Source organism: Desmodus rotundus, chromosome 5, assembly GCF_022682495.2.
Source record: "Desmodus rotundus isolate HL8 chromosome 5, HLdesRot8A.1, whole genome shotgun sequence".
In the NCBI taxonomy this organism is placed as follows: domain Eukaryota; kingdom Metazoa; phylum Chordata; class Mammalia; order Chiroptera; family Phyllostomidae; genus Desmodus; species Desmodus rotundus.
The window spans coordinates 11598052-11625578 of NC_071391.1; the positions used below are offsets into that span (position 1 = coordinate 11598052).

The 27527-nt window shown below is 39.8% G+C and overlaps 3 protein-coding genes across 3 annotated transcripts; all 3 read left to right on the forward strand.

Moving 5' to 3' along the window:
* The first annotated feature begins 5954 nt into the window (after nt 1-5954).
* Nucleotides 5955-8350, forward strand: LOC128781062 (olfactory receptor 5AR1). Its single transcript, XM_053925234.1, has 2 exons — nt 5955-6947; nt 8302-8350. Exon 1 carries the CDS (start codon nt 5955-5957, stop codon nt 6891-6893), a length of 939 nt encoding a protein of 312 aa, XP_053781209.1. The 3' UTR covers nt 6894-6947; nt 8302-8350.
* Nucleotides 8351-16333: 7983 nt separating this feature from the next.
* LOC128781014 (olfactory receptor 5AP2-like) lies at nt 16334-18880 on the forward strand. Its single transcript, XM_053925034.1, has one exon. It carries the CDS (start codon nt 16738-16740, stop codon nt 17671-17673), a length of 936 nt encoding a protein of 311 aa, XP_053781009.1. The 5' UTR covers nt 16334-16737; the 3' UTR covers nt 17674-18880.
* A 7088-nt stretch (nt 18881-25968) lies between these two features.
* On the forward strand, nt 25969-26907 carry LOC112302661 (olfactory receptor 5AR1). The gene has a single exon (XM_024558219.3). The coding sequence runs from the start codon at nt 25969-25971 to the stop codon at nt 26905-26907; it is 939 nt and encodes a 312-aa protein (XP_024413987.2).
* The last annotated feature ends 620 nt before the right edge of the window (nt 26908-27527 follow it).

The window sequence follows — 27527 nt, forward strand, 5'->3', positions numbered from 1 at the left end:
CTCAGATTTGTCCATTTCATCTATCTCTGCTCCAGTTTCCACTGGAACTATATATGAGCAACGGTATAGTAGAATACATTGTATTTTGTAAAGCATAGTCCAAAAACATATATTTCATAAAAGATTGTACTCATGGGGTGGGTAGAAGTGAACGAGAGTATAAGGGTGATAAATGGTAATGAAAAAATACCATAAAAAATAAACTACTAAAAATACCTTCATGCAAATGAACTACATTAGCAGAAGCAGCTTATAATGGCTGTTTATTTCTACACTTTGTTCAATATCCACCAGCCTAAACAGAGAAAAATACTTAAAACACACATGTACTGAGTCATTATTCATATTAATTCTATGCTAAGGATTGTGAGAATGTAGAAAAACATATCTATAGCCATATAGATTAGATAGGTAGACTGATAGATTTCAAATATATATATACATGTATATAAAAAATACAAAATTTGTGTCCCAAGGGAATTCAATGTTATACAATGAAAGAAGAGCAGTTATATTACCCCCCAAAATGCCCCTTTGGCATAGTAATTATTTTGAAATACAGTTACTTAAGAAAGTGGATAATGAAACAAGAGAATGTTAAAGACATGCAGAGAAATTATTTGGAAAACAAATACACAAAACAGCATTTATCAAAATATTTGACAATTTCACATGCCTCTGCTCAACTTTGTTAAGTGCCAAATTACTGGAAGTGGCTTGTTTACTAAACAGGGACAAGGACATGAATTTGAAGGACCACACAAGAAGCAAGGGCAATCTTAAATTTTTGCCACAGTAACACAAAACCTGAAGTCATTCAATATCTAGGTGCAGTTACAAAATGCTTTTCCTAATCAACAAAAGAATAAAGCAAACAAAATATAACCAGAGACACTGAAGTTAAGAGCAATGTAACAATACCCAAAGGGGATTGGGGAGGGGACAGTGGGGAGAGGGGTTTTCAGGAACTACTATAAAGGACACATGGACAAAACCAAGGGGGAGGGTGGAGGTGGGGGAGGGAGGTGGGTTTGTCTGGGGTGGGGTGGAGGGATGGGGAGGAAATACAGACAATTGTAATTGAATAGCAATAAAAGAAAGCCAAATAATAAATAAATTTAAAAGTACTAAATAAAAAATGCAGATACTTGAAAAAAATCCTTTTCTGTGAGAACATTCCAGATTGCTAGGGAAACCCAAGGAGGAAAAGGACGCTGCTCTGTTCTCTAGGGAGGTATTGTTGCTGGGATTCTCAGACACAATACAGTAGAATAACAACAGGAGATGCTTCTTGTAGTAATAATACGTCCATTTTAACCCATGGCCTTGGAAGTTCTACCTCTGACCTGGGTCGTGTCCTGAACAGCAACGTGGCAGGAGTGCAACTGACCTAGACCAAAGCCCAAGCACAGATGGGTGTGGACCCTGAAAGCAGAACGATAACAGCATCGAGCTGGCACACTGCTCCCCTGTAACACAACGGAAATGTGTTTAAAATCAGACTGCATACGTTTCTAGCTACTCTAAACAGATCTGAGTCTAATGTGTGAACTAAAGACAACTAAAAAGAAGGGAGAATGTAGAAGGCTTTAGCGATTGTAATAATGTTCTGTTTCTTGGTCTGGATACTGATTACGAGGATATTTTTTAAAACAAGTTGTATACTTCGCACTTACATATTTTCTGTATGTACGTGCTGCACCAGGCCTCACCAAAAGATCAGCTACCATGAGAAAGATTCTCAATATTAATACCAAGCACCTGCCTGAATGTAGAACGTCTACAGCTCTCACCCACTGACGGAATTCAAACCTGATGTTCAACTTTGTTAAACTGAATGGCAGCTTTCTGTTGCATCTGTCCCCAAAATCCTCTTAGTATTTTGTACCCATCAGAAATGAGAAAGTATGTACATGCAAAGGCTGTACAAAAGTGATCAATTTAGCATTATTTGGGACTTGACAAAAATATTTAATGTGATTATTAATTGGAATACTACACAGCAAAGAGAATGAATAACTATCCTCATGTTGCAGAACAGACGGGGTGGGGGGATGAACGACATACTATTACCAAGGGATCCCCCTCTTTCTCTCTGTGGGCCCCCCCCCTACTAGGTTCTCCTAGCCCACCACCAGGGAGAGACGTCTCTCAGTGCAAGACGTTGGTGAAAAGGAAAGGAATTATTTACTTCAAAGTTATATAGACTTACAGTCATGACTTAATGTCTGCATTAAAATACTAAAGTCCTTTAGAATACCCACAGGTTCATCTCCTTCTGCCCAGTCAGGGTACCATATCTCAGGAAAAGAAGTACAAGTCTGTGATTCAGGCCCCCAGCAACATCAACTGTGTCTCCACCACAGGGTGCGCACTCGCCAAAACCGCCTGATCCTCTCTGCAGTACAGCTGCTATGCCTGGGTTTAAATTCCAGCACCAGTCTTCCTAGGCAGCCCCACTTCCAACTCCTCCTACAATCAGTTACACCTGCCAGCATTCCAGGATTCTTCCAGCTTTGCTGGGCTGCCAAAGTAAGTCTGGGCAGGTATGGCCCCTTGGCATGGAGCCAATCATCTCCAAGCTCTCAAGCAGGGCAGGAACCAGGGGGAGTTGCCTCCCAGTTACACCTTCACTGGAAGTCACTTCCATCTCCCTGACTCAAAGCTTGGCCTGGCCTGTACAACATATCTATGAAACCAGGTAAACGTTATAGATATGTTAAATGACCATGCCAGAGGTTACCTGCACAGCTGTTGCTGTACAAAACAACTCTGAATGGCCCTGTTCCATGTGTCCCTTGCCCCAACTCAGGTTTGTGGGGTTGAGGACATCCTATTTATATTTTTCTAATATTTCCTGGATGCCTTCAGTTCTGCACCCCATTACAAATCCCTATGTGGGGCCGCCCTCTTGCTTCACCCTGATACACTCATCTGTAACAGCTTGGGGAAATCTCATATACACAGAAGTGAATGAAAGGATACAGACGTGAGAGGATAAAAGCAGAAGACTGTAATTCCATACACTTTATAAAAACATACACAACTATTTGACAATTTGGCAGCAATTGTGTTACGGTCCACAAACAGTCTCGGAAAAGCTAGTTTTCTGATTGTTGTTTAGGGTTTGGATGCAGGCACATTTGAACTTTCAAAAACGTACATTTTAAAATACACATATTCATATCGTTAAGAAGTTTTCCAAAAACCAAAGACTACTTACTATCAGATTGTAGGCAATGGTCTGATTTCTGTTTTAGATTTCTCTAATTTTTATCTTTATTGGACTGAAAGTATGCTATTAATCCTATTACAGAGATTTTAAATCACTAACAGTTTCTTATCAACATACATTTTCAAAATATTATTGTAAAGTTAACAAAGCATATGACTTCCATATAAACTATTTCATTAAATCAATGACTTTTGTCACCATAAAATGCTACCTTACTTATGAACCATCAGAGGTATTTTTAGCAGGCTTCACTTGCTACTTCCCTTTTCCTGCACCAGGAAGCCTTACTGAACTGGTTTTCCTTGGTGGCTTTGTCCTGTGCTGCACTTTGTGATAAAGACCCAGGCCTCAGGGCCAAACAGCCTTATTTGGACCTAGGAGATTGTGAGTAGACTGTACTCTATGCTGCACTGGGTGTGGGGTGCCTGGAATATCAGGAAATCCCTAAGATATAGAAATCTTTTCTCTCTTATTTTCTCTGAAGTCTTAAATTGTGTTCCCCCTCCACCCATAGTTAAAGAAACTCAGTATATTAGAACATAAAACCTTTGGGAATTAATTTAAATTATCTACTTTTTGACCATATGTTGCTATCCATACTCTGGATGTCATGGGGAGTGGGAGTTACACTACAGGGGCTCCCAGTTTATGAAGATCACCTTTGGATCCTGCTGGAAGAGTGTGTCCCCTGAGGCAGCTGGCATCCCTGGAGACAGGGAGCACCTGAGGGGAAAATGAGGGTGGGGAGGAATCTAAAGAAGGTGACCAAGGAGGACTCTGCGCCCTCCACACACACCCCAGGGAAATAAGACAATGGTAGTGGAGCTCTTTGGTCCCACAGGTACAGAATGCTCTTGTGTTTACCTGGTGGAAAAATACTTAGGTGGTTATTCAACACACCTAACAGTTTTTTAAGTCTGTAGTTCTTTCTCAATCACCCTGCCTGTAGAAAAATAACACATGACAAAACATATAATTAATTGTATATGCCACGTATTCCTGAGAGGACGTGTTCAACGCCCAGGGAGCAGACACAGAGACAGCCAAATAACGCAGCTCAGTGGGGAGGCAGGGCTGAGCCCTCCTGCAGACAGACTGGGTGGACCACAGAAGTCAGTGGTCCTGGACACACACAGGGACTTGCTGTTCGTCTGATGTCTCTACTAGATTTCTCTAATTTTTATCATCATTGGAGTGAATGTATGCTATGAAGCCTATAAAGGGTATGTAATGTTATACAAAATTTTAATTATTTTTATCATTCTAATTATATTAAAGACATATACATAAATGGCAGGAAATACAATGAAAAGCAAGCATGGACTGAGGAGGAGGAAAGATTTTTTATTTTTAATCTCTTTCCAGTACTTTGTATATTTTAGAAGAAATATTTCCTTTTATTAAGCAAATCATGTTAAAAGATGTGTCTTCAGGAACACATCTATTCAAATGACTTTGTGCCCAGGGTTTGCAGAAATACCCATGGAAACTACATCACTAATCAGATTTTCTTTTTCTGTTCTTCTATCTTCCACTCCACTGTCACTGTATTCTCACAGAACAGAAGGGGTCACATATGACATACATGACATAATTGATTGGGTAAATTAGAACAGTGGGACATACAACATAATTGGCCCCCCAAAGACCAATTCTTTTAAAGCAGAGAGGCAGATTTCAGAGCTACGTAAGGAAAATAGGGATCAAAGAAAACAAGAACCAAAATTTCAAATTTTAGGGAAATGAAGACATAGTTCAATGTGAATTCTCTCTGAATTTACTGGGCTGTGGACATGAGAACTTTTATCCTCTGAGTGACACATCTGTTCTGTTGGTGAATACATTATGTGGATTCTAGTTGGTTAGAGGAAAGTGACTCACACAGAAATACAACAACCCTTTCTTACCTCTCTGTCACCCCTGAGACCAGCATGCCTGGAGTCAGGTCCCAAACATTCTGCAGAAGCTCTGCTGAACCACATCCACTGTCAGAGGGAGCATGGTTAGCCCAGGCCTATTCCAGTCTACCTCTCGCCCATGGGCCCCTCCAGCCTCTTCCCAAGCACCACCACCCTCTTGCTCCAGGGGCTCCTGATCACAGACAATCTCACTCCCAGGCTGTGGAGACTGGAAGGACATGAGGGGTGAGCAGGGAATAGGGGAATGTTCTATCCAGACACCACCATGTCTCTGCCCATCCACAATTCTAACAGTGAAGAAAAATAAAACAACATATCCACTCTTTGTACCTCTCAGCTAACTGTGGTTCTCAATTACAGGATATAACACAGGCTCCACAATACTGAAAAACAGCAACAATCTTATCAGAAGAGTGGGTTACTGAAACAATTAATTTAAGAACTATTGCCTCAGCCATGAGAACATCAATATCTTAATCTCGAAGAAAGGAGTTACAAAAATTACCATAAATAGTACAGAGGTTGGTATGGAAATAGCATGATTTAATGAAAAAATATGCCACAAACTTGGTATAATGCTATGTAAATGTAAGAGATATGATCATTCACCTGTATTGAGTTACATTATAATGCATGTATTTACAAAGAGTCAGATGTCCTCATGGAGTTCTAGCATTGTTTACTTCTTTTTCTAATGACTGAGAAATAGAGAGAATCAGCAATTTAACTGACAAGATAGATGATGTTAACACTGCACATCCTTTTCCTTCCTCCACAACCAGGGATTGCCAACCTGAGTGATGGCTGTTGAGAACTGCACCGTGTTCACAGACTTCATACTCTTAGGACTCTCTGGCAGGCGGGATGTGCAGCAGGGGCTCTTTGTGCTCTTCCTGCTGGTTTATGGCATCACTGTGATTGCCAACCTAGGGATGATCCTGCTGATCAGCATGGACGCGCGGCTCCACACGCCCATGTATTATTTCCTGAGCAATCTGTCTTTCTGTGATGTCTGCTACTCCTCCACTGTCTCTCCAAAGATGCTGACTGATTTCTTATCTGAACAAAAGAAGATCTCTTATAGCTTATGTGCTGTTCAGATGTTCTTTTTTGGTGCCTTTGCAGATGTAGAATGTATCATGCTGTCCGTCATGGCCTATGACCGTTACATAGCCATTTGTAATCCCCTTCTGTATACAGTGACCATGTCCAGGAGAGTGTGCCTCCAGCTGGTGGCCACTGCCCACTCTGCAGGTTTTATAGATATGGCAATCTTCACCTCTTGTACTTTCCCATTATCATTCTGCAATTCCAATATCATTGATCACTTTTTCTGTGACATCCCTCCCTTACTAGCCCTTTCTGCTTCAGACACAACCACCAGTGAAATAGCAATGACCATTTCCTGTAGTTATGTTGTGGGGTCCAGCATCATCACTGTCCTCCTCTCCTACAGCTACATCATAACTACCATCCTTCGCATCAAATCTGCCACGGGCAGACGCAAAGCCTTCTCTACCTGTGCCTCCCACTTAACCACTGTGGCTATATTTTATGGGACGCTCCTCTTCATGTATTTCCGACCCAGCTCCAGTTACTCCATGCACACGGACAAAGTGGCCTCTGTTTTCTACACCGTTGTCATCCCCATGTTAAACCCACTCATCTACAGTTTGAGGAATAAGGATGTGAAAGGTGCCCTGAAAAAAGTAGTTGGCAATAAATTATGTTCTGACTGAAGCCATGTTTTCACCGAAGGTGTTTATTGGAAGATCCTGACAGCTATAGTTCAGGTATTTGATATACATTATTATGTGTTCACCAGAGCCTAATGATAAGTATTTTTCACTGCTTATCATTGTTTCTAAATTAAACATAGGGAGCAGTCATTATCGTTCTTAATCTTCTCCCCAAGCTAAGGGAGACTAGTAATAGATAAACTTCACTGTTTCAAAGAGGATTTTATCCCTTCCTTCTCCATTCATAGGTAAGTCCCAGTAAGACATCATGGGCTGAGAACCCCTCTATCCATGTCAAATCAACTCAACCTCGCAAGGGTCCATTTTTTTAAACAATGGTTGTAATAAACTTGCTCATTCAGGGGGAGTTTATGGGATAAAATGGGTTTGTTTGTCTCATTCCTATGTAATTGTCTCTCTCTATAAATATTGCACCATAACACCTACAAATATAAGTAGTAAATAAATAAATAAGAACTTTAAAAACACTCTGGCCCTAACTGAAAGTTTCAATCCGGCATGACCTTTTCCATTTTGTTCACAAATGTTTCTACCTGACTACTGACCACGCCCCGTTCCAGGTTGTTATTTGTTGAATCAATGACTGAGTGTCATTTGCAAACTGAAGCAATAAAGAGCCTTTGTAATTTTTTTTGTAATACTGAGTTCCCTTTATTTTACTTTATTCTATGCTAGTATGTTCATCTTACACCAAGTTCATCAGTGCTCCTTGTCTTTCAGCCGATGCTGAACAAGTTTCAGGGACAGGGATCACATGTAGAGAACTTCCTGAAACCTCTATTTCTCATCATTCTGCCCCAAATTTATTAACAAATATCCAAAGGATCAGGAGCTGTAGATTCATATTGCACCTCAGAGTATGCACATCAGCCTATGGATTCCCCTTCTTGCCCTCACTGTGGAGAACAGACATGACCCTATTGATACAGGTACAGAAATGTAGGAATGGAAGTTGGGCTTAATAACAGCAGGACCTCCTCAAGGTCACTGGAGAAGAAAAGTGTATCTAAATGTGCTCAGAGCTCCACACTAGTTAAAACAAAATTTTAACAGATGAATTGCCCAATTGACACAGGGTGAATTGTAAAGGCATAGTTATAAACAAAAATATGTATTCAATGGTAAAATAAGGAAAAATACTAGTATTCCATTTGTAATGATTTACCTTTGCTCTTTCTATATCTGTGAAATAAACTGCAACGATATTTTACACACAACTTTAATAGTGGTCATGTCTGAGTATGTCATCACTATTCCAATCACTTAATTAAATTAATCGCTTGTGTTGTTCTCCTTGCACTCAACTAACAATTACCGGCTATGAAAAACAAAACACAATTTCAGATTCTAATGAGTGCTTATTTTATGTTAAGTTGTTGTCAGGAAGGGAACGAGGAGACTCTCTCTTCTGGGTCCAGAAGGACAGAGCACTGGGTGATAGAAGACTTCCCATCCAGGTCCCCATCCCCAGTGGTATCTCCCCTGCAGTGTATGAGAAGTGCTGAAAGTCACGTGCTTCCGAACATGATAAGAAGAAAACAGTACATTAAAAGCCTGCAGTTTTCAGCAGGTAACTTCTCTTCAATTGCTGCTTGGAGAGAGTTTTAAGACAAAAATACTTTGTTACTCTTAACTCTTTTCTTTTATAATACCAAATAATCTCATTGTTATTCATAGAATATTTAACACATCAGGAATTCTCAGGCTTTGTCCAGACCCCTTCCACTGTCAATTACTTTATTAAAAACATACTAAATGTATTCATATCTATAAAAATAAATCTCTTTATGTTGGATAAATTTGGATCAGATGGTTATGATTCACATATATGTTTAGGGAAGAACTACTTCATAAATTTTTCTTTATGCTTTTCTTCAAATATACTGAAATAATAGCTTTTACATGTACTCAGCAAGTGGAATTTTTGTTCCTGTTTATATCTTACTTTCACATTAAGGGAATGATGAAATGGGAGAGAGATTAAGATACAAACTGCACTTTGAAATGAGACAGACCTGAATTCAACTCTGTTCAAATCCTCTCCTGTCCTCAGTAAATTCAATAAAAATTTAAAAAAGGAGAAAAAAATCCTTTTCTCCTTAGTTGTGTAACCTTAGAGTACTTACCTCTTTTAAACCTAGTTTCCTCATCTCCTTATCACGGGCTTATTATATACATCATGAGGGGAAATATATATAAAAACAGACACTTATGATTGTTGAGTTTCTAAGATCATACAGAGCCAACTATCTGCTCATCAGGAGCTAAAGCCCTGGTGCTGAAAGAAGAGACCGTGTCCTTCCTGGCCTCGTGTCAGGAAGGGAAGTCTGCAGGCTCCACCCTCATCTGCAGTGGAGCCTGCTCACCCCACAGTCAGACTCCTGTGTGCACCCTGCCTCAGCTAGTGTGGGGCTCTCTGCAACCCACCTCAGAACTTGTCTTTCCTGACCCTGCCTTCACTCTTCGAGCTGAGTGGAGGTTTTCTCATGGCCACCTCTGCTGGCCACTCCTTTCCCATGTGTAGGCCAAATCCCTGGACCCTCTCTACTAGTCTAATCCCAGACCCCACACTGCCAAGAAAGGAGCTCAGATCATCAATCCCAGTGGACCTCACTTCATGGTGTTCTCTCTGTCCCCATCCCAAGGACTGTAATGACACTATTAGCTACAAAAATGAACCAATATTTATCTATTACAATGAACTCATGTACTCTGGACATTTTCTGCTCAGGATTTAGAAAAAAGCATCTGATTCTCCTCCATCATAGGTCACCATTTCATTCCTCTCAACTGAAACCTCACTTTGGCCAGAGCCCAGCCTCACCACTGATCTACACACACAAGTCCCTGTTTGGAAAGTTAGCTTCCATTGCATTAAAGGGTACTGTAACCTAGATTATAACCCAACATACATGTTCACTATCAGAAGGTTTTCCTCACTACTCCATCCTCTCTCCCTTTACTCAAACACACCTGAACTGTACACGTCTGTCCAGAAGGTGTCCAGCCACAGAATATGAAAAATAGAGACATTTACTAAAGAAGACACAAGATACAAGAAACACTGTATATACGACAGTGACATCTCAATTCCCTTCAAAGCAGGCACCTTAGGACCTCACACAGTTCTCCCAATGGCCATTATCTGCCCTCTCATATTTTCCTGAATCTTTGAGGGTCTGAAACCTCTTCCATGTCAAAAGATTTTAGTTTTGGGAAAATCCATAAGTCACAGGGTATCAAATCAGGGCTGGACGGGTCAGACGTTTAGTCAAACAACTCTTCATGATGCACAACATGTTGCAGGAGGGGTCACATTGTGGTGATGCAGCTGCCAGTCACCTGTTGCCCATAGCTGCAGCCTTCAGAGTCATCCCAACAGTTTACACAGACGAATGATCAGCTTAACATGAAATCTGATGCAGATTCTTTGCTCTATTGGCTCAGTCACTTTGAATGTGATGGCCACAAGCACACATGCTCACTCAGGGGCATCTACTCCCCCACTGACTAGTGCAGGGAAGTGGTCATTGTTCAGTCATGCTCATTCCAGTCCAAGCTCCTTGGCTGACAGGTTACATTTATGTGACATAATTTGTTCTTATATTAACAATGGCTGTACTCATTCCACACACACTTGATATACTTTCTTTCAACTTACAGTCCTAATTTCAGTAGGTTTCTTTCCCCAGAACACAACCACACTGTCGTCCCACCAAATGTAGGTTTTTCTTCCCATGTCTGACTACTGAGCATAGTCTCCTTCAGTGATGTGTGTAATCAATCAGTGTTACATGTCAAATCCTTAACTATACTTGTTTATTTCCACTCAGGCATTATTATCTCAAAACACAAGCACTACCCCAGGTGAGAGTTAGTATCTATGTATAGTAGTTCAAACTCATAGCTCTATAGTGGGAAAAATCTGGTTAGCAATATTTTTTAAAACAAAACTGAAAAATTCTCATGATATCTATAGTTCTTTATTTCCACTCAGGAATTTAATATCTCCAAACACAAGCACTACCAAGGATGAAGCGTCTATGTATAATAATCCAGGCTGCAGCTCTGTGTGGTAAAAATTTGGTTAGCAAAAATTTGATAAATCAAAAATGAAATAATTCTAATGATCTCTATAAGCGCATGATTCCATATCAAGAAGCAGCGTACTCAACTGAGCTTGAAATCTCCTGCAGAAACACACTCTGAACCGCAGAAGCAATTACAACATTCAGTCAGAGTGTCTCCTTCCATCTCACTCTACCTGTGACCTTCAACAAACCACTCTTTCTCTTCGGACCTCAGGTTCCACTCTGTCAAATGAGGGGTTTAAAAGTGAGTAATCTTATTCTTTATTCAAGTCACTGCATCCTGGATTATAGTAACATGAGTCTGTCAGTGCACGTACCCACTGGGCATGATTGAGACAATGGCAGATGGCAGGGAACACACTCATACCAGGGGAATGCATTACAGCTGTGGGCCAGTCAGACCTGAACTGGAAGTGGCAGTGATGCAGACAGACAGAGAGTTTGGGATGCGGAAGTCCCACTACCATCAAGCTGGTCTCCTTAACAGGCCTTCAATTCTGAATTTGCACTAGGAGACACACTTTATAAAAGTGAATATTCAACTTTCTTAGCTGTCAGGAATATCAAATACTCCAAATAATGGGTGCAATTAAAGGAAAAGATCCTCTTAGTTACTGGTGAGGATGTTCAACCAGGCACTCACACAAGGGCAGTGTGTTACTGCCAGGTGGATTGGCAGACTTCATAGAAAAACTGTATGATGATATTTACTAAATTTAAAATTTACACACACACCCACACACATTTTCAACTCCTGGTTTTATATACAAGATAAATGGGTGTTTATATCTACTAAAAGGTATTTCAGGAGTGTTTACACTAAAATTAGTAGTAATAACAAAAGAGAAAACAACTCCACTGCCTACCATGCACATTAAAGTAGATGAAAAAGTAACAGTATAATTGTACAAACCTATGCTGTACACCAATCGGATCCATCTTTGCAACTGAACACAACAACGTGAACAAGTGTGTAACTGACTACAGCAGCACATGCTTTAGGTGTCTGCTTGTTCATGTTCCAAAACTAATCTTCCTTGAAAATAACCAAAAATGTAGTTATTCCTTTGCATGGAGACACTTGTGATTTAAGAGGATTCCTGGTGCCCTGACGGATGGGGCTCAGTTTGTTGGGTGTTATCTGCAAAGTGAAAGGTTGCCAGTTTGATTCCCAATCAGGGCACAGACACAGGTGGCAGGTACATGCACTGTCGGGGCATCTACAAGAGGCAACCAACTGCTCTTTCCCTCTCACAACCTCTTTCTCTCCCTCATTTTCTCCCTCCTGTCCCTTCTCTCTAATCACAAATCCATAAAATTTTAAAATCTTTTTTAAAAAGGATATCCTCAAGCAGAACTCTTTGGTGATTCTGTTTTGGTGTTCTATTTGTTGTTTCGGTTTTGGTTACAAGGGTATATATTTTAAATTTGTCTAGCTACATAGTTATCATTTAAGTAATATCATGTACATTACATATCAAAAAGGTTCCCCAAAAAATAAATCTGTGTAAGCACCATTAGATTCTAAGACTTCAGAAATTTAATGTTGTAAAATGTTTAGTTCCAGTGCTGCCTTGTTTAAATTAAAGTTCAGTATACTCTTATAATATAATGGAGCAACTAATAAGGAATATTTCTGTAATAATATGTCATGTTGCTTATAAATGATCACTGTATTTTTAAGCAAATATGTCTTATTCAAAATATGAGCACTTTCTTTTTTTTTGATGTTCAACTACAGTTGTCTCCAATTTCCCACACTACTCACGCCTGCCTCACCAATCCCCTCTCCCCACCCTCAATCCTACCCTTTGGCTTTCTCCATGTGTCCTTCATTTATGGTCATTCATGACCCTTCCCACATATTACTCCATTATTACACACACCTCGTCCCTTTGGTTTCTGATGATTTTTTCTTTATTTCAGTGTCTCTAGTTATGTTTTGCTTGCTTGTTTGTTTGGTTGATTAGATTCCACTTGCAGGTGAGATCTGATGGTATTTGTCTTTCAATGCCTGGCTTAGTTCACTTAGCATAATTCTCTCCAGATCCATCCATGCTGTCATGAAGAGTAGGAGCTCCTTCTTTCTCTCTGCTGCATAGTATCCCATTGGGTAATTGTACCATAATTTTTGATCCACTCATTTCCTGATAAGCACTTGGGTTGCTCCCAGCACTTGGCTATTGGAAATTGTGGTGCTATGAACATTGGGGTGCATAGCTTCTTCTGAGTTCTTGCTTCAGCATTCTTTGGGTATCACCGCAGCAGTGGTATCACTGGGTCAAAAGGCAGTTCCATTTTAAGTTTTCTGAGGAAATTCCACAGTGTTTTCCAAAGTGGCTGCACCAGTCTGCATTCCCACCAACAGTGCACTCGGGTTTCCTTTTCTCCACAACCTCACCAGCACTTGTTTTTTGATTTGTTTATGATGGTCACTCTGACCGGTGTGGAGTGGTATCACCTTTTGGTTTTAATTCACACCTTTCTAATGGCTAGCATCCTTTCATGTGTCTCTGGGCCCTCTGTATATCCTCTTTGGAGAATTATCTGTTCAGGTTCTAAGCCCATTTTTTAATTGGGTTCTTTGTCTTCTTTGAGTAGAGTCTTCTGAATTCTTTATATATTTTGGAGATCAAACCCTTCTCCGAGGTATCATTTATAAATACATTTTCCAATACAGTAGGTTCCCTTTTCATTTTGCTGATGTTTTCTTTAGCCGTGCAGAAGCTTTTTATTTTGTTTAAGTCCCATTGTTTATTCTTTCATTAACGTCCTCTGCTCGAGGGGAGATGTAGGTGAAAACACTACTGCTTGGAATATCTGAGATTTTCCTGCCTATGTTTTCCTCTAGGAGTTTTAATGTGTTGCCCCTTCTAATATTGTTTCCAGGAACAAGGAGACTAGAGAACCTCGTTTCCCTTGGTGCTGTTACCAAGCATAAATTCCCAGAAATGGAATTGTGGGGTCATAAGCAGTTTTATTTTTAATTGTTTAAAATATACTCCATAATGCTTTCTAGCATGGCTGCACCAATCTCCAAGCTCACCAATAGTGCAGGAGATATCCCTCTTCTCCACATGAAGGAAATACAAATGGTTGTAAGAAAATAGTACAAACAACTCTCTGCTGTCAAATGGACAATCAGGACAAAATAGATAAGCTCCTAGAAACATACAATCTTGCAACACTGAATCAGGAAGAATCAGAGAATCTGAATAGACAGGTTACAACTACACAAATTGAAGCAGTAACCAAAAACTCTCCACAAACCAAAGTCTTGGACCAGACAGTCTCACAGGTGAATTTTACCAAACATTCACAGAACACCTATTTTAAGCAACCTTTATGAGTTTAATGAAAATGTCCAAAAGACTCTATGTTACTTATTACCTCCAGGTTTCAATTTCTGTATCAAATAATGAGTTTATTAGAAACAACTCAGGATGTATGCATCATAACATATATGATAATATATGGTGATTATTATACAATATAAAACATCTCACTCTGTTAAAAAGGCCAAAATTGACTGTCAACTTATATGCTCTTAAAGTTCATTTCTTAGAATTCATTTTGAAGAAGAAACTACCTATGATCATTTATGTACATATAATTATGCTCATATCAAAATTTTAGGGTATAAAGATTCTCTATAAACCTAATGATATTAGCAAAAGAAGAAAGAATAAATTAATGTAAAAATGGCTGCATTGTCATTTTTCAAAATAAATATTTGGACATAAGCTGTATTTATTCTGGTGTAATTTTTGTTTGAATACTAAAAATCCCATATTAGAAAACAAAATTTACTTTTCCCTAAGCACTATGATTCTAGTCAGTTTTATCTGTTTTTATGAAAATCTTTATTTTGTAAATATATTTAATGAGAGTGTTTGTATATATGTGTCTTTGTGTATAACTTGAGTAGTCGTTTCTGACAATTATGAGATGGAAACCATATACCTGGACAAGATTTGGTGAGCTGGACACAAAGAGCCGTCAATAAACTCATTTTACTATTGCTAAGTAAGTACAATATTAGGCAATACGGTAGGGAGGGACAAAAGCAACATTTTCAAAAGGTCCATGTTTCTTTCTCAATCACCAGCCCATTGGGAATAACACATGATACAATATCTTGTTATACCAGCCCCTTGTTCCTGAGAGACCAGCACCCAGGACCAGACACAGCCATGGTGATATAAGCCAGGTCACCAAGGGGACAGTGCTGAACCATCGGGCAGACAGAAGGTAGGCAACAAAGAAGTCCGGGATCCAGAACAGGTACAGGATTTTATTGTGGTTTTCTCATTTCTATTTTAGATTTCTTTAGATGTATTTACCTTTATTTGACTTAAACCATGTTATAAAACTAATGGAGGGTAAGAAATAATATACAAATGTTTACTTTTGGTTGGAATATTTTTGGTTGGAAATAAAGTTTTTTTAATAAACATGTCTGTACAGGCACAGATAACTAGATGAGTCCAGACCAAGAATTTTGGAGACCTGCATATGGATCACTACATCGTTATTCAGATGTAATTCTTTGTCTATTCTACATTCTGCTCCATTTTCTCATATTCCCACAGAATAGAAAAGGTCACATTTTATATTATATATGATATGGCTGGTTTGTGTAGAATATAACAGTAGAAAAGAGAATTTTATTGACCTTCCAAGAACCGACTCTTTTTAACCAAAGGAAAGCAGATTTCAGAGATTCTCAAGAGGAAGGGGGTCAAGAACACAGTCAAGCAATGTCACAATGTCTAGGGAGTTTGATGGGGCTCAGTTCAGATGGAAGTTTCTCTGAGGTTGTTGGACTGTGGACAAGTGAAACATTACCTTGTATCCTGCACATTTGATCATTTGGTGAATAGATTAAGTGGCTTCTAGCAGATTAGACTGGAGGGTCTCACACAGCAATCCACACTTGCCTCTGGGTCACCTGTGCTACCAGGATGCCTACTGTCGGATCCCAACACACCTCCCGGAACAGTCATGTCAGAGGGCACACAGTTAGCCCTACATGTTCCAGCCTGTGCCCTCTAACCTACCGTCCACGGAGACCCCTCCAGCTTCTCCTCTAGTGAATGCTGCCTGCTCTGGGAGTCCTGGATCACAGCCTATCTTTATCCCTTGGTGATTGAGGCTGGACAGGACAAGGGGATAATGGGGAGGTGGGTACACGATACATAAAGAAAGAAGCCAGTGATCTGCCTGCTTTACAGTATTGGATAATGAGGAGAGAAAGAAATATTTTTGTTACCTGCATCTCTCACTTTTCTATGCTTTTCATTTCAGAATATAACAACACTTATACTATATCGGGAATAGAAACAACCATGTAATAGGATGTGGGTTTTCGGGAATAAATACTTTTAAGATCAACTTGGTTGACTCTGAGGACCTGAATGTCTTAATCTATATGATGGAAAAACACTATATAGTTTGGTATGTAAATAAAATGACTTAATTTGGATCAAAGTGGGTTACATATTCTATACAGTGCAATGCACATGTAAGCTATTTATTGTCATTTTTACAATTTATGTAATTATAGAAACATTGCAGAGACAGTTTACTTAAAGAGAATGTACATTGTTGAGCTTTTTTACTAACTGCTGACAAATAGAAAGAACCAGCAGTTTAACTGCTAACACAGTAAGATGCTTTTGCTCTCCACTTGCATTTCCTTCCTCCACAACCAGGGATTGCCAACCTGAGTGATGGCTGTTGAGAACTGCACCGTGTTCACAGACTTCATACTCTTAGGACTCTCTGGCAGGCGGGATGTGCAGCAGGGGCTCTTTGTGCTCTTCCTGCTGGTTTATGGCATCACTGTGGTCGCCAACCTAGGGATGATCCTGCTGATCAGCATGGAACCCCGGCTCCACACGCCAATGTATTATTTCTTGAGCAATCTGTCTTTCTGTGATGTCTGCTACTCCTCCTCTGTCTCTCCCAAGATGCTAGCTGATTTCTTATCTGAGCAAAAGAAGATCGCATATAATTTATGCATGGTTCAAATGCTTTTTGGAGCCATTGGGGGTGTGGAATGTGTCATGCTGTCTGTCATGGCCTATGACCGTTATGTAGCCATTTGTAATCCCCTTCTGTATACAGTGACCATGTCCAGGAGAGTGTGCATCCAGCTCGTAGCCACTGCCTACACCACAGGTTTTATGGATATGGCAATCTTTACCTATTTCACAGTTCGATTGTCATTCTGCAATTCCAATATCATCAATCACTTCTTTTGTGACTTACCACCCTTACTAGCCATCTCCACCTCAGACACAACCACCAGTAAAATAGCAATGACTGTTTTGTGTAGTTGTGTAGTGGGGTCCAGTGTCATCACTGTCCTCCTCTCCTACAGCTACATCATAACTACCATCCTTCACATCAAGTCTGCCATGGGCAGACACAAAGCCTTCTCCACCTGTGCCTCCCACTTAACTGCTGTGGCTATGTTTTATGAGACACTCCTGTTCATGTATTTCCGACCCAAATTGAGTTACTCCATGGACATGGACAAAATAGCCTCTGTTTTCTACACAGTTGTCATCCCCATGTTAAACCCGCTCATCTACAGTTTGAGGAATAAGGATGTGACAGGTGCACTGAAAAAAGTCGTTGTCACTAAATTATGTTCTGGGTGAAAACATGGTCACCTAAAAATATTTTTTAGAGTTGTTGAGAATTAAAATTTAGGCACTTTGACAGTTTTTTTTGTAGTCTCACAAATACAATTCTGAATATTTCTTTATTCCCTATTTGCCTAAATTGAATGCAGAGAATAGTCATCATGAATCTTCATCTCTTGAAACTACAGACACCTAATAGTCTTACTCTTAGTTTTGTAAAGAGGGTCTGTATGTATTACTCTGCTCTATTCATGGGTATATATACCCCAGAGATATGGGCATAGTACCATCTCCCTCCATGTTTAAAGTTCTATTTTTTAAACAAATGATTTTAATAAACTTGCTGAACCAGAAGGGAGTTTTAATGGTTTACGTTAGCTTTTGTTGTCTTCTTCCTATGCACTTGTATCATCCTGTAATTTTCCCATCATAACACTTAGAAGTAATAAGTAGTAAATGAAAGAGTAAGATTAATTAAAATTGTCCTCCCTTAGCTCAAACTCCCATAACTGCAAGGCTCTTTTCTATCTGACTCACTGGTATTTCTTCTTTGTTATTTCCAAAGCTCATTTTCAGGATGCTATTCAAAAACATTTATGCAATGAATGAAGATGTGCCCCCTGCAAGACAGATGAAAAAAGCAGCCATTGTGTATGAAAAAGAAAATAACTTTGTTTTGTTTTATTCTAGCATGTTCATTTTACACAAAACCGACCTGTATTTCTTCTTTGCCCAAGGCTGGGTAGCTATCAGGTACATGATTCATGTGATGTAGACAACTTCTCAGATCCTCTATTTCTGATCGTGCTACCCGAGGGGTCAGCTGCATCAGCAGCTCTACATTTATATGGCACGTCATGGCCTTTGCATCAGACTGTGGATTTCCCCTCTTGCCCTCGCTCTGGGGAACAGATACCTGCTCTTGACACCTGAACAGAAACTGCATGAATGGTGCATGGGGTCATAGAACCTTGCCCTTCTCTAATAGCCACTATCCTTTTAATGTATAAAGTGTGCTTAATGTATGTACTTTATCTTCCTTTACAATATGTTCATAGCATTTTAATAATTAACTTTAAAAAAACATGAAATTCCCAAATGCTGTAGTTGAAGTGGAAGAGTTATTAATAAGAATTTATGTTCAATGAAAAACAAACAAACAAATACTATTTACATTAGTATTCCACTTGTAATGCCTTAAATTGGTTCTCTGTCAATCTGTGAAATAAACTGAAACCTTACTCAAAGCACAATTTTTACATTGCTTAGTGGTCATTGCTTATTGGTTGGATGTTTCATAATGCTAAAATATATTTTAATAATTTAAGGTAATTGTACTTAACATTTATACTATTATTGAATAACTATTAAAACCATTATAAAAAACATTATATAATTTCAGAATCTCGGAATATTCATTTAATTTTAAGGTTGCCATGACATAAAAAAAACCTGCGGGTACTTTCTTCTTCCTGGAGGAGAGAGCACTAGACTACACCAGGCTTCTCATTTAGGTCCTCTTCTCTTTACACACACACACACACACATACCTCCCTTTAATGTATAAAGTGTGCTTAATGTACGTACTTCAAACATCCTAAGAATGAAACAACACACTTCTCAGCTCTGGTTAAATGCCCCATTCTTAAATCACAGGCAACTGTCTCCTTTAAGCATTGTACTAATATCATCTGTTATTACATCACGAGCTCCAAGGTGAAATTGTGAGTGTTCTTAGCTCAAGCAATGAGCATTCCATGTCTATTATCCAAAGCACCTGCATGGTGTCAGTGACACAAGATGACAAGACAGACAAATAGGTACTAAAATGAAGTATTAGATAACATTTTACCTCCTGGTAGATGTCACTGAAACAACAAATCTCAGGGTACAAGGCTTGGCAATGCACATTCCATCACCCACCAGAAAGTACATGAATGGTTGTGGGCACTGAAGCGATGGATCTGTAAAGACCCACATGACACTTACACTCTAAGTAAAGAGCATTCACCCCGGAACATCCCTCAGATTTGCCGATTTCATCTAACTCTGCTCCAGTCTCCACCTGAACTATATTATGAGCAACTGTATAGTAGAATACATTGTATTTTGTAAAGCACAATCTACAAACATATATTTTATAAAAGATCGTACTCATGTGGTGGGTGGAAGTGCACAAGAGTATAAGGGTGATAAATGGTAATGAAAAAATACCATAAAAAATAAAATACTAAAAATAACTTCATGCAAATGAATTACATTACCAGAAGCAGCTTTTAATGGCTATTTCTACAATTTGTTGGATATCCACCTGCCAAACAAGAGAAAAATACTTAAAACACACATGTACTGAGTCATTATTCATATCAATTCTGTGCTAAGGATTTTGAGAATGTAGAAAAACATATCTATACAAATATACATTAGATAGATAGAGTGATAGATTTCAAATACATACATACATATATGTATGTAAAATAAAAATTTGTGCCAGGGGAATTCAGTGTTATACAATGAAAGACGAGCAGTTATACTACCCCACAAAATGCCACTTTGGCATGCTTATTATTTTGAAATACTGTTACATAAGAAAGTGGATGATGAAGCAAGGGAATATTAAAGACAATGCAGAGAAATTATTTGAAAAACAAATACACCAAACAGCATTTATCAAGATATTTGACAATTTTACATGCCTCTGCTCAACTTTGTTGATGGCCAAATTACTGGAAGTGGCTTCTTTACTACACAGGGACATGGACATGAATTTCAAGGACCACACAAGAAACAAGGGCAATCTTAAATTTTTGCCACAGTAACACAAAACCTGAAGTCATTCAATATCTAGGTGCAGTTACAAAATGCTTTTCCTAATCAACAAAAGAATAAAGCAAACAAAATATAACCAGAGACATTGAAGTTAAGAGCAATCTAACAATACCCAAAGGGGAGTGGGGAGGGGACAGTGGGGAGAGGGGTTTTCAGGAACTACTATAAAGGACACATGGACAAAACCAAGGGGGAGGGTGGAGGTGGAGGAGGGAGGTGGGTTTGTCTGGGGTAGGGTGGAGGGATGGGGAGGAAATACAGACAATTGTAATTGAATAGCAATAAAAGAAAGCAAAATAATAAATAAATTTAAAAGTACTAAATAAAAAATGCAGAAACTTGAAAAAAAATGCTTTTCAGTGAGAACATTCCAGATTGCTAGGGAAACCCAAGGAGGAAAAGGACGCTGCTCTGTTCTGTAGGATGGTATTGTTGCTGGGATTCTCAGACACAATACAGTAGAAAAACAACAGGAGATGCTTCTTGTAGTAATAATACGTCCATTTTAACCCATGGCCTTGGAAGTTCTACCTCTGACCTGGGTCGTATCCTGAACAGCAACGTGGCAGGAGTGCAACTGACCTAGACTAAAGCCCAAGCACAGATGGGTGTGGACCCTGAAAGCACAACCATAACAGCATTGAGCTGGCACACTGTTCCCCTGTAACACAATGGAAACATGTTTAAAATCAGACTGCATAAGTTTCTAGCTACTCTAAACAGATCTGAGTCTAATGTGTGAACTAAAGAGAACTAAAAAGAAGGGAGAAGGTAGAAGGCTTTAGCGATTCTAATAATGTTCTGTTTCTTGGTCTGGATACTGATTACGAGGATATTTTTTAAAACAACTTGTGTACTTAACACTCACATATTTCCTGTATGTACGTGCTGCACCAGGCCTCACCTAAGATCAGCTACCATGAGAAAGATTCTCAATATTAATACCAAGCACCTGCCTGAATGTGGAACGTCTACAGCTCTCACCCACTGACGGAATTCAAACCTGATGTTCATTCAACTTTGGAAAACTGAATGGCAGCTTTCTTTTGCAGCCGTCCCCAAAATCCCCCTAGTACTTTTGTACCCATCAGAAATGAGAAAGTATGTACATGCAAAGGCTGTACAAAAGTGATCAATGTAGCATTATTTGGGACTTGACAAAAATATTTAATGTGATTATTAATTGGAATACTACACAGCAAAGAGAATGAATAACTATCCTCATGTTGCAGAACAGACGGGGTGGGGGGATGAACGACATACTATTACCAAGGGATCCCCCTCTTTCTCTCTGTGGGCCCCCCCCCCTCCTACTAGGTTCTCCTAGCCCACCACCAGGGAGAGATGTCTCTCAATGCAAGACGTTGGTGAAAAGGAAAGGAATTATTTACTTCAAAGTTATATAGACTTACAGTCATGACTTAATGTCTGCATTAAAATACTAAAGTCCTTTAGAATACCCACAGGTTCATCTCCTTCTGCCCAGTCAGGGTACCATATCTCAGGAAAAGAAGTACAAGTCCGTGATTCAGGCCCCCAGCAACATCAACTGTGTCTCCGCCACAGGGTGCCCACTCTGCCAAAACCGCCTGATTCTGTGTGCAGTACAGCTGCTATGCCTGGGTTTAAATCCTGGCACCAGTCTTCCTAGGCAGCCCCACTTCCAACTCCTCCTACAATCAGTTACACCTGCCAGCATTCCAGGATTCTTCCAGCTTTGCTGGGCTGCCATAGTAAGTCTGGGCAGGTGTGTCCCCTTGGCATGGAGCCAATCATCTCCAAGCTCTCAAGCAGGGCAGGAACCAGGGGGAGTTGCCTCCCAGTTACACCTTCACTGGAAGTCACTTCCATCTCCCTGACTCAAAGCTTGGCCGGGCCTGTATAACATATCTATGAAACCAAGTAAAGGTTATAGATATGTTAAATGACCATGCCAGAGGTTACTTGCACAGCTGTTGCTGTACAAAACAACTCTGAATGGCCCTGTTCCATGTGTCCCTTCCCCCATCTCAGGCTTGTGGGGTTGAGGACATCCTATTTATATTTTTCTAATATTTCCTGGATGCCTTCAGTTCTGCACCCCATTACAAATCCCTATGTGGGGCCGCCCTCTTGCTTCACCCTGATACACTCATATGTAACAGCTTGGGGAAATCTCATATACACAGAAGTGAATGAAAGGATACAGACGTGAGAGGATAAAAGCAGAAGACTGTAATTCCATACACTTTATAAAAACATACACAACTATTTGACAATTTGGCAGCGATTGTGTTACGGTCCACTAACAGTCGCGGAAAAGCTAGTTTTCTCGTTGTTCAGGGTTTGGATGCAGGCACATTTGAACTTTCAAAAACGTACTTTTTAAAATACACATATACATATCGTTAAAGGTTTTCGAAAAACCAAAGACTACTTACTAAGAGCTTGTAGGCAATGGTCTGATTTCTGTTTTAGATTTCTCTAATTTTTATCTTTATTGGACTGAAAGTATGCTATTAATCCTATTACAGAGATTTGAAATTACTAACAGTTTCTTATCAACATACATTTTCAAAATATTACTGTAAAATTAAAAAAGAATACAACTTCCATATAAAGTATTTTATTAAATGATTGTCTTCTTTTTTTTTTTTTTTTTTTTACCAGAAAGTGCTACCTCACTGATATATCAGAGGTATTTTTAGCAGCCTTCAGAAACTACTTTCCCTGTTCCTGACCCAGGAAGCCTTACTGAACTGGTTTTCTTTTTTTTTTTTTTTTTTTTTTTGGAAATGTATTCCACACATTTTTTTTATTGTTATTCAATTACAGTTGTATTCCTTTTCTCCCCATCCGTCCACCCCACCCCAGGTGAACCTACCTCCCTCCCCCCTCTCCACCCTCCCCCTTGGTTTTATCCATGTGTCCTTTATAGTAGTTCCTGTAATCCCCTCTACCCACTGTCCCCGCCCCCACCCCCCACCCCCGCCCTGGCTATTGTTAGATTGTTCTTAACTTCAATGTCTCTGGTTATATTTTGTTTGCTTTTTTCTTCTATTGCTTATGTTCCAGTTAAAGGTGAGAACTGGTTTTCTTTGCTGGCTTTGTCAAGCTCTGCATTTCTGGATAAAGATCCAGGCCTCAGGGCAGAACATCCATTATCTGGAAGAAGGAGATGCTGAGAAGACTGTTCTCTTCGAACTACTGGGTGTTTTGCGCCCGGGATATCAGGAACGCCCTGTAGACATAGAAAATCTTTTCTCCCTTGTTTGCTCTGAAGTCTTAACTTGTTTTGTGAATCTTCCCCGCTCCACATGTAGTTAAAGAAAACCATTCTATTAGAACATAAAACCTTCGGGAATGAATTTAAATTATCTACTTTTGGAGAATATATTGCTCTCCATACTCCGGATGTCATGGGGAATGGGAGTTACACTACAGGGGCTCCCAGTTAATGAAGATCACCTTTGGATCCTGCTGGAAGGGGGTGTGGCCTGCAGTAGCTGGCATCCCTGGAGACAGGGAGCACCTGAGGGGAAAATGAGGGTGGGGAGGAATCTGAAGAAGGTAACCAAGGAGGACTCTGCCTCCTCCCCACACACCCCAGAGAATTAAGACAATGGTAGTGGAGCTCTTTGGTCCCACAGCTACAGCACTCTCTTGTGGTTACCTGGTGGAAAAATACTTAGGTGGTTTTTCAACACACCTAACAGTTTTTTAAGTCTGTAGTTCTTCCTCAATCACCCTGCCTGTAGAAAAATAACACATGACAAGACATATAATTAATTGTATCGCCACGTATTCCTGAGAGGCCGTGTTCAACGCCCAGCAAGCAGACACGGAGAAGGTGATTTAATGCATCTCAGTGGGAGGCAGGGCTGAGCCCTCCTGCAGACAGACTGGGTGGAGCACGGAAGTCAGTGCACCTGGACTTGCTGTTCCTCTGATGTCTGTATCAGATTTCTCTAATTTTTATCATCATTGCACTGAATATATGCTATCTAACCTATAAAGGGTATGTAATGTTATACAAAATTTTAATTACTTTTATCAATCTAACTATTTTAAAGACATATATAAATGGCAGGAAATACAATGAAATGCCAGCATGAATAGTGGAGGTGATAGGACTTTTCTTTTTTACTCTCTTACCTATACTTTGTATATTTTAAAAGAAATATCAAAGCAGTTTTAAAAGATGTGTTTTCAGGAACAGATATTCAAATGAGTTTATGCCAAGGGTTTGGAGAAACACCCATGGATACTACATCATTAATCTGATTTTCTGTTTCTGTTCTTCTATCTTCCAATCCACTGTCACTATTTGCACAGAACAGAAGGGGTCACATACAACACACATAACATAATTGATTGGGTAAATTAGAACAGTGGGACATACAACATAATTGGCCTCCCAAAGACCAATGCTTTTAAAGCAAAGAAGGGCAGATTTCAGAGCTACTTAAGGAAAATAGGAATCAAAGAACACAAGAAGCAATATTTTAAACGTTAGGGAAATGGAGACATAGTTCAATGTGAATTCTGTCTGAATTTACTGGGCTGTGGACAGATGAGGACTTTTATCCTGTGACTGACAAGGTCTGTTCTGTTGGTGAATACATCGTGGGGATTCTGGCTGGTTACAGGAAAGTGACTCACACAGAAATACAACAACCCTTTCTTACCTCTCTGTCACCCCTGAGACCAGCATGCCTGGAGTCAGGTCCCAAACACTCTGCAGAAGCTCTGCTGAACCACAGCCACTGTCAGAGGGAGCACAGTGAGCCCAGGCCTATTCCAGTCTAACTCTCGCCCATGGGGACCCTCCAGCCTCTTCCCGAGCACCAGCACCCTCCTGCTCCAGGGGGTCCTGAGTCACAGACTATCTCTCTCCCTGGCTGTGCAGACTGGAAAGGACATGAGGGGATAGTAGGGAATAGGGGAATGTTCCATCCAGACACCACCATATCTCTGCCCGTCCACAATTGTGACAATGGAGGAAAACAAAACAACATATCCACTCTTTGTACCTCTCAACTAACTATGTTTCTCAATTACAGGATATAACACAGGCTCCACAATACTGAAACACAGCAACAATCTTATCAGAAGAGTGGCTTACTGAACCAAGTAATTGAAGAACTATTCCTTAGCTATGAAAGCATCAATTTCTTAATCTCTAAGAAAGGAGTAACAAAAATTATCATATATACTACATAGGTTAGTATGGAAATACCATGATTTAATATAAAACTATGCCACAAACTAGGTATGATGTTATATAAATATAAGAGATAGGATCATTAACGTTTATTGATTTACATTATATATCAGGTATTTCCAAAGAGTCAGATTTCCTCAAGGAGTTCTGGCATTGTTTACTTCTTTTTCTGATTACTGAGAAATAGAAAGAATCAGCAATTTAACTGATAAGATAGATGATGTTAACACTGCACATCCTTTTCCTTCCTCCACAACCAGGGATTGCCAACCTGAGTGATGGCCGTTGAGAACTGCACCGTGTTCACAGACTTCATACTCTTAGGACTCTCTGGCAGGCGGGATGTGCAGCAGGGGCTCTTTGTGCTCTTCCTGCTGGTTTATGGCATCACAGTGATCGCCAACCTAGGGATGATCTTGCTGATCAGCATGGACGCCCGACTCCACACGCCCATGTATTATTTCCTGAGCAATCTGTCTTTCTGTGATGTCTGCTACTCCTCCACTATCTCTCCAAAGATGCTGACTGATTTCTTATCTGAACAAAAGAAGATCTCATATAGCTTATGTGCTGTTCAGATGTTCTTTTTTGGTTCCTTTGCAGATGTAGAATGTATCATGCTGTCCGTCATGGCCTATGACCGTTACATAGCCACTTGTAATCCCCTTCTGTATACAGTGACCATGTCCAGGAGAGTGTGCCTCCAGCTGGTGGCCACTGCCCACTCTGCAGGTTTTATAGATATGGCAATCTTCACCTCTTGTACTTTCCCATTATCATTCTGCAATTCCAATATCATCGATCACTTTTTCTGTGACATCCCTCCCTTACTAGCCCTTTCTGCTTCAGACACAACCACCAGTGAAATAGCAATGACCATTTCCTGTAGTTGTGTTGTGGGATCCAGCATCATCACTCTCCTCCTCTCCTACAGCTACATCATAACTACCATCCTTCGCATCAAATCTGCCACAGGCAGATGCAAAGCCTTCTCTACCTGTGCTTCCCACTTAACCACTGTGGCTATATTTTATGGGACACTCCTTTTCAGGTATTTCCGACCCAACTCGAGTTACTCCATGGACACGGACAAAGTGGCCTCTGTTTTCTACACAGTTGTCATCCCCATGTTAAACCCACTCATCTACAGTTTGAGGAATAAGGATGTGAAACGGGCCCTGAAAAAAGTAGTTGGCAATAAATTATGTTCTGACTGAAGCCATGTTTTCACCCAAAATGTTTATTTGAAGATCCTGACAGCTATAGTTCAGGTATTTGATATACATTATTATGTGTTCACCAGAGCCTAATGATAAGTATTTTTCACTGCTTATCATTGTTTCTAAATTAAACACAGGGAACAGTCATTATTGTTCTTAATCTTCTCCCCAAGCTAATGGAGACTAGTAATAGATAAACTTCACTGTTTCAAAGAGGATTTTATCCCTTCCTTCTCCATTCATAGGTAAGTCCCAGTAAGACATCATGGGCTGAGAACCCCTCTGCCCATGTCAATTCAACTCACCCTCCCAAGGGTCCGTTTTAAACAATGGTTGTAATAAACTTGCTCATTCAGGGGGAGTTTATGGGATAAAATGGGTTTGTTTGTCTCATTCCTATGTAATTGTCTCTCTCTATAAATATTGCACCATAACACCTACAAATATAAGTAATAAATAAATAAATAAGAACTTTAAAAACACTCTGGCCTAACTGAAAGTTTCATTCCTGCATGACCTTTCCCATTTTTGTTCACAAATGTTTCTACCTGACTACTGATCACGCCCCGTTCCAGGTTGTTATTTGTTGAATCAATGACTGAGTGTCCTCTGCAAAC

Coding starts and splice junctions, on each gene's coding strand:
- LOC112302661 (XM_024558219.3), top strand. CDS start 25,969: ATGGCCGTTGAGAACTGCACCGTGTTCACAGACTTCATACTCTTAGGA.
- LOC128781062 (XM_053925234.1), top strand. CDS start 5,955: ATGGCTGTTGAGAACTGCACCGTGTTCACAGACTTCATACTCTTAGGA.
- LOC128781014 (XM_053925034.1), top strand. CDS start 16,738: ATGGCTGTTGAGAACTGCACCGTGTTCACAGACTTCATACTCTTAGGA.